This window comes from Garra rufa, chromosome 5 (assembly GCF_049309525.1).
Source record: "Garra rufa chromosome 5, GarRuf1.0, whole genome shotgun sequence".
NCBI lineage: Eukaryota > Metazoa > Chordata > Actinopteri > Cypriniformes > Cyprinidae > Garra > Garra rufa.
The window spans coordinates 33,011,580-33,019,055 of record NC_133365.1 but is presented as its reverse complement, the minus strand read 5'-3'; the positions used below and the strand labels follow the sequence as shown (position 1 = coordinate 33,019,055).

The following is a 7,476-nucleotide window of genomic DNA, read 5'->3' as shown; positions in this document are numbered from 1 at the left end:
AGTCAGAATTGCGAGACAAACTCACAATTTTGACTTTTTTTTCTTTAAAGTCAGAAATCAGAATTGTGACTATAACTCTCAGTTCTGACTTTGTAAGATAATATTAAACAATTCTGACTTTATAATTCACAATAGACGGTTAATGTACTACTGAATACATTGTTCTGCAAATTTATGCTGTCTAAACCACCGAAAAAAACTTGTGGAAGCTGCTAAATCATACAAGGAAGGACTTAGTAAGCAGAAAAGAGTGCAATGTTTTGACAAACTAAACTTAATAACTGGTAAAGATACATGGAAGCAGTATTAATTATGATGTTAGTCTAATATTTCACCTACCTGACCGGAAATGATAAGAACAAACAATAAATGTTGTCAAGATTCTTGCCCTGGAAATCCTGGTTCAGTTTGGCCAACCACAAACGCCTTTTGTTCCTCAGACAGTTTTTTTGCACTCTTCTCCTTGATTTGTTATAACTTTTGGCAGTCTATACTATAGTACTCCAAAGTTTTTCCCAGTCCAACCGAATAGTGGCAATAACTGACCATTTTCAGCAGCAATAATCAGCAAAATATGCAAGTTTTGTTTGGTTCAGTGGCACTGTTTACGTTTAGTGCAGCCAATATGGTCGATTGATGACACTACATGAAAACACTCCATTGCCAGTTCTGACTTCATTTCTCAGAATTGAGCATTTATATCTCGCAATTTTGAATTGCTAGTTTTTCGTATCAAGCAATTCTAAGAAAAAAGTCACAATAACATTTTTTTTACTTAGTGGCCGAAACAGGTATAGTGATTTTTAATAGTACAAAATGTGTATTTTTCGAGAATTTTTGCATTGAACTGATCCCTGACGTAATTCCTCACAGTAAAGGGGAAGGAGAGCAACTCAGTCAGCAGACTAATCACATGACAGCGGTTAGCTTTCTGAGGAAGTCATTCATCCGTAGACCTAGAGTAAATACTGGCTGTGTTTGGAAACCTACTGAGCTGCCTACCTAGACAGCATTTGGGACGTTCCGAGTCAGCTCGCTGCTGACTGTTTTTGAAATCTAAGCTGATTCGAGCTGTTATTGAGAAGCAAAAATACAGTCTAGCTAGCTATCTCCTTAAGGCTTTAAGACACTATATGTGCCTAAGGGGAGTTCCCAAAAGACTTCTGTAAAGTAAATATGCCTTGACAGTAGTTTTCTGTTATTTTGTCAATAATATGCAACTCCAGTGATGTTTATTGTACCAGCCACACACTGATCACGAGTTGCAAGCTGTGAAAACAGGATCTGGACTCCTCAGAAGAGAGTCGACTCGACTCGGGGTTTGTTGTCGGATCATTTATGTGTTCATTTTCTATCAGGGAAATATGTTGTCATACGAGGAAGCTAAAGTGAGGTTAGAATCTGCAGGACAGAGCCATGTTTTACAATTTTGGGCTGAGCTTTCTGCCGAAGAAAGCAATGCGCTTCTGGAGGAGATATCTCAGCTCAAGCCCGAAGAGTTACTCGAGCACTGCCGAGCAGCTGCTGAGGCTGCAAGCCGACACTCGAGTGCTGATGGTCGGCTAGACGCGCGGATGAAGCCCGTTCCTCCAGAGTTCATCGGAAGTGTGCGGAAAAGTGACAAAGAAACACTTAAGATATGGGATGATGAAGGTACGGCTTCCAAATATTTTACTTTTACAATATGGTCAAAAGTAACACTGTATATTGAAGACTATATAAAAGACTTCTGTCTTCAGGGTTATTGCAGATTTCACAGGACAGAGTGGCTGTTTTGCTGTTAGCCGGTGGTCAGGGGACTCGGCTTGGAGTGCCATATCCAAAGGGAATGTACAATGTTGGACTTCCAAGTGGGAAAACCTTGTACCAGATCCAGGCTGAGCGTATCCAGAAGGTGCAAGAGCTGGCCAATGTGAAACATGGTTGTAGCTGCACAGTACCATGGTATGGCTCTTTATTAGCAATTCACGTGTTTTTTTTTTTTTGTGGGTTTTTTTTTTTGTGGGTTTCTGGTAACTATAAACACTTTTGGTCCTGTTTTTTTCTTCTGTCATTTTTCTAGACAAGCAAATATAATTTCCAACACATTTCAAAAGTTATTCTTCAAAAAAGATCTGAAACAAGAACAGCTGTATTTTGCATAAAAAATAAATCAAATAATTAATTAAGGGTACATTATTTTGACAAACTAAAGTTAGTAGGTGGTAAAGATACATATGAGCAGTATTAATTAAGATATTACCCTAATATTTCACCTACCTGACCGGAAATAAGAACAAACACAAATGTTGTCAAGATTCTTGCCCTGGAAATCCTGGTTTAGTTTGGCTAACCACAAACATCTTTTGTTCCTCAGACAATTTTTGCACTTTTCTCCTTGATTTGTTATAACGTTTGGCAGTCTATAGTACTCCAATTGTTTTACCCGGTCTGCCCGATTATTAGAGCCCAAAACATGACAACAAAAAAGGCAATTTTCCGAAGCAATAATCAGTAAATTGTGCGAGTTTCTATCGGTTCAGTGGCATTGTTTACAATCAGTAACGCCAATATGGCCGATTGATGATGCGTTGTGAAAACACTGTACTGTTTAGTTCATAATTCATTTTCATAATTGTATCCAGTTTGAAGTTCTGGGTCTGGGACATAGATAAAACAACCCGTGGGACATTAATAGTGCTTGTAGTTGAAGAAACACTCATGAATTTATTCATAAATAACCTCCAAATGACAGAAGAACATGTATTGAATTATCTTTTGATGATGTGTGAACAGGTACATAATGACCAGTGAGTTCACTTTGGGACCCACAGAGAAGTTCTTCAAAGACCATCAATATTTTGGTCTTTGTCCATCCAATGTAGTCATGTTTGAGCAGAGAATGATACCAGCCGTAGGCTTCGATGGAAAGATCATCCTGGAGAAGAAAAACAAAATAGCCATGGCTCCAGGTCAGAGAAAGTTTGGTTGCCTTCAGAAGGAGAACTATTTTTGCTTTGCTTTTCTTAGTTATTTGTTAGGGGTAGTTCACAAACTATTAAAATAATATAGCTATGATGTTTGTATCTCATGTCTGTGTTCACTTCAGATGGAAATGGCGGCCTCTATCGTGCTCTAGTGGACAACAAAATTTTAGAGGACATGGACAGAAGGGGTGTGGAGTATCTTCACGTGTACTGTGTGGACAACATCTTGGTGAAGATGGCAGACCCAGTCTTTATTGGCTTTTGTGTAAACAAAGGAGCAGACTGTGGTGCCAAGGTAAAAATATCCCATTTGTAGGCCCAAATGAGATCCCATCCATTATTAATTTATTATTATTTATTGTTTTTGTGCCAGATTAGCTATGTTTACCTTCATTCTGCTCAGGTGGTGGATAAAGCGTATCCTGCAGAGCCTGTTGGAGTGGTGTGTTGTGTAGACGGCCTGTATCAGGTGATCGAGTACAGTGAGATCCAACCAGAGACAGCAGAGCTGCGAGGCCCAGGAGGAGAGCTCCTGTTCAGTGCTGGGAACATCTGCAACCACTTCTTCACCCGAGGCTTCTTAGAGGAAGTGGCTGAGTATGTGGTCGACATACAGTTAACATAGTTAATATACAATCCCATTTTCTTATATGTTTCAAAGTCAACTTTTCATTGTCCAGTAAGGTCATTTTTTGTTAACCGATGAAATCCATGTTAAAATGGGGTAAAACAATGAACTTAATTAATTAAACTGAAAGTTTTTAAATATAACTAAATATTAAAAAGCGAGCAGGGTTAAGCCGTGCGTTAATTTGACTAGAAACACCAGAGACCGGAATTGTAAAGCATCTTTCTGTTATGAGGCGAACAAGACTTCCACATTCAGGACAAAGGTGGATATTATGATTATGATTTTCTGTTGTAACTTGTAATATAACAGAGTTAATAAATCAATTAACAATAAACAATGTAATAACATATTGGTGACCCAATTATACAGTATGACGAAAGAGTAGTATTTCAAACAGTGGATGAAAAGTACCCAGATGAAGTTCATGTTCAGTGGACACTTTACTATCCCATGAGGCAATGGGAGAGGATTTATGAATGGCAGTGCAGTGATGCAACTGATGCAATAGGGCATGTGACGGTAACAGCAGTAACCAGTCTTAAGTGGCATGGATATATTTGTAGCAGTAACCAAAAATGCAGTGTATGGGTCAAAATTATAGATTTTTCTTTTATGCCAAAAATCATTAGGATATTAAGTAACAATCATGTTCCATGAAGATATTTTGTAAATTTCCTACTGTAAATATATCAAAACTCATTTTTTGATTAGTAATATGCATTGATAAGAACTTCTTTTGAACAACTTTAAAGGCATTTTTCTCAATATTAGATTTTTTGCACCCTCAGATTCCAGATTTTCAAATGGTTGTATCTCAACCAAACATTGTCCTATCCTAACCACATGAATGGAAAGCTTATTTATTCAGCTTTCAGGTGATGCATAAATCTCAATTTCAAATCAAAAAGTTGACGCTTATGACTGGTTTTGAGGTCCAGGGTCACATTTAGAGAGTATGCCATTTTGTACCATCTCTTTTTTTGTCAGTGTACGGTTACAGGATTAGTTGTACAAAGCCTGTACAAAGACACCTAAATGTAATGATTAGAATATATGCATTTTGTTAAAAAATTAGCAACATATTGACAAACAAAGCCCTTTGTAAAAAGAATCCTTATTTCGATTGCAGAAAGTTTGAGAGTCAGCTGAAGCAGCATGTGGCAATCAAGAAAGTGCCATTTGTGGATGGAGAAGGGAACCTGGTGAAACCAACCAAGCCCAATGGCATCAAAATGGAGAAATTTGTCTTCGACGTCTTTCAGTTCTCAAAGTATGTTTTACAGCTATCGTTAATTTAGGCAAATTCGGGTGTCACCATCTTTCTCACCATCATCTGTGTTTTGCAGGAAATTTGTCGCCTTTGAGGTGTTGAGAGAGGAGGAATTCTCACCCCTGAAAAATGCTGATGGGGCGCCTTTGGACACACCAACTACAGCACGCCGATCCTTGTTAGCACAGCATTACCGCTGGGCTCTGGCAGCTGGTGGAAACTTCCTGGATGAGCGAGATAAACCCATCCCCCCAAAACACAGGTGCTAACGCAAAATACTTTTATTAAATCAGCAGAAAAATATCAAGTCATTAAAGGAATAGTTCACCCAAAAATGTCAATTCTGTCATTAATTACCCTCATGTCGTTTCAAATCCGTAAGATCTTTGTTCATCTTCGGAACACAAATTAAGATACTTTCGATGAAATCCGAGAGCTTTCTGAACCTGTTCTAGGTCTAGAAAGGTACCAAGAACGTTTACAAAATAGTCCATGTGACATCAGTGGTTCAGTCGTAATTGGAACGACATGAGGGCGAGTAATTAATAACATCATTTTCATTTTTGGGTGAACTATATCTTTAAGTCATATCAGGTAAATAAACAGCATGTTTTACCAGATTGTTTTGGTGAAACTTGTCTTCTAAATTACATAATGTACAGTAAATGCTATGTTGCACATTTCCACAAGATTTGTAGTAATACTACAGCAGATGTAGAGCAGGATATGGTCTAGAAATTTCCATTCTTGCTATGAATCTAATACCGTCCGACTGGCTTGACCTGAAAGGAATATGGCTAAAAGGAATGTACCCATTCATGCAGAAAATGAACTCTTTTGAAGCAGTTCCTAAGACGGTGTGTGGTTTATAATAACATGGTCTACTCTTTCTTTTGCAGTATGACACAGAATGAAGACCCTCCAGCAATCTGCGAAATCTCTCCACTGGTATCATACTTTGGCGAGGTAAAAATCAGTTGGAGTTGCTAATACTGATAAACAGTCCAGTTTCTGAAATGTATGTCTTGCAGTCGTAGTTGATTACAAAATGTTACAGCTGGTACAAAAAGAGGCAATAGGCCCAGAGTAAAAAAAAAAAAAGGATAACAAGCAAGTGTGAACATATGGAGCATGATGTGAAACAGAGCGAATGATGTCAGATTTTCTGTGTTTCTGTTCTCAGGAGAGAGTTCAAGAGACAGCTGTAACACTCCAACTCTTTTTCTTTTTTTTTTCTTTTTCCCTCCATGACACATGGTCATATTTTAACTTCTGTGTTTTGCAGGGTCTGGAAAAGCTGCTGAACCAGAAGAACTTGAAGTCTCCTATTCTACTTGATGAGAATGAAGCCAAGAATCTTTTGCAAACTACATAGTGTTTCCAAATGAGGAATCCATCATGTTCAGGGTCAGGCAAATATTAAAGGAGATGAAAAGGATGTTTACAAATAAAAAAAATAAAATAAAGGTTTGAGTATTTTTTTCAAAATACTCACCAAAATACAGAAAAAATGACAATGGCAACTTAAAATAACTCTATTTTAATATATTTTAAAATGTATTTTTTTTTTTGTAATGAGAAAACTGGATTTTTAGCAGCCATTACTCTGGTCTTCAGTGTCACATGATCCTTCAGAAATTTGGGGCACAAGAAACATTTCGTCTTCTTATTATCAGTGTTAAAACAGTTGTTGTTTTTTAAAACGTCATTTTCCCGCCGGATTTCACGATGAATAGAACGTTTAAATGTGACCCTGAACCACAAAACCAGTCTTAAGCAAATAAATCGAAATAAATATATCGTAAATATATGAAAACTTAATTTTTGATTAGTAATATGCATTGCTAAGAACTTCATTTAGACAACTTTAAAGTCGATTTTCTCTATATTTAGATTCAGATTCCAGATTGTCAATTTGTAGTATTTCGGCCAAATATTGTCCTTTCATAACAAAGCTTAATTATTCAGATTTTAGATGATGTATAAATCTTAATTTCGAAAAATTGACACTTATGACTGGTTTTGTGGTAGAGGGTCACTTATTGTAATGAATTGTAAAATTATATGTCACGATCAATTTTTTTTACTTAAAGGCTCCAATGCACAACATGACTTTTGCCCTGATTTTTGCCATGATTTGCAGTCTGAACGAATTGGCGGTAGTAGACAGTAGTCTTAGCCAGTCTGCAGATTTTGGGAAGTTGGAGCTGACAGATTTCATAAAAAAATGCGTATAGTGTATGGTGAAATCTTAATTTCGAAAAATTGACACTTATGACTGGTTTTGTGGTAGAGGGTCACTTATTGTAATGAATTGTAAAATTATATGTCACGATCAGTTCAACGATCAAAGAAGTAAAACTGTAATTTCATTACAAAAAAAATTATACTGACCCCAGTTACTATTACATAATTATATATAATAATTAGAGTAGGATTAATTCTTAATAAAAAAAAAATGGCTGATGTATGATTACAAAATAGAATGTGATCGTTTTATTAGTTTGTATCGCCGCAATGCATATCATTTTATACAAATTTACAATAGCAATAAAATCATATTCCCACATACAGTTCAAATACTGTGTTTTCTTTTTTCTTTGGCTCTG

At 36.7% G+C, this 7,476-nt stretch overlaps 1 protein-coding gene across 1 annotated transcript; it reads left to right on the top strand.

Moving 5' to 3' along the window:
- The first annotated feature begins 948 nt into the window (after positions 1 to 948).
- On the top strand, positions 949 to 7,436 carry uap1l1 (UDP-N-acetylglucosamine pyrophosphorylase 1 like 1). Its single transcript, XM_073840545.1, has 9 exons — positions 949 to 1,653; positions 1,740 to 1,944; positions 2,776 to 2,951; positions 3,089 to 3,261; positions 3,370 to 3,563; positions 4,727 to 4,867; positions 4,944 to 5,129; positions 5,767 to 5,833; positions 6,153 to 7,436. The coding sequence occupies exons 1-9, from the start codon at positions 1,365 to 1,367 to the stop codon at positions 6,240 to 6,242; spliced, it is 1,521 nt and encodes a 506-aa protein (XP_073696646.1). The 5' UTR covers positions 949 to 1,364; the 3' UTR covers positions 6,243 to 7,436.
- The last annotated feature ends 40 nt before the right edge of the window (positions 7,437 to 7,476 follow it).

Excerpts from the sequence above, each read along its gene's own strand:
- uap1l1 (XM_073840545.1), top strand. The coding sequence starts at position 1,365 with ATGTTGTCATACGAGGAAGCTAAAGTGAGGTTAGAATCTGCAGGACAG. Across the intron at positions 1,654-1,739 it reads TAAGATATGGGATGATGAAG|GGTTATTGCAGATTTCACAG; the intron begins GTACGGCTTCCA and ends TTCTGTCTTCAG. Across the intron at positions 5,834-6,152 it reads TGGTATCATACTTTGGCGAG|GGTCTGGAAAAGCTGCTGAA; the intron begins GTAAAAATCAGT and ends TGTGTTTTGCAG.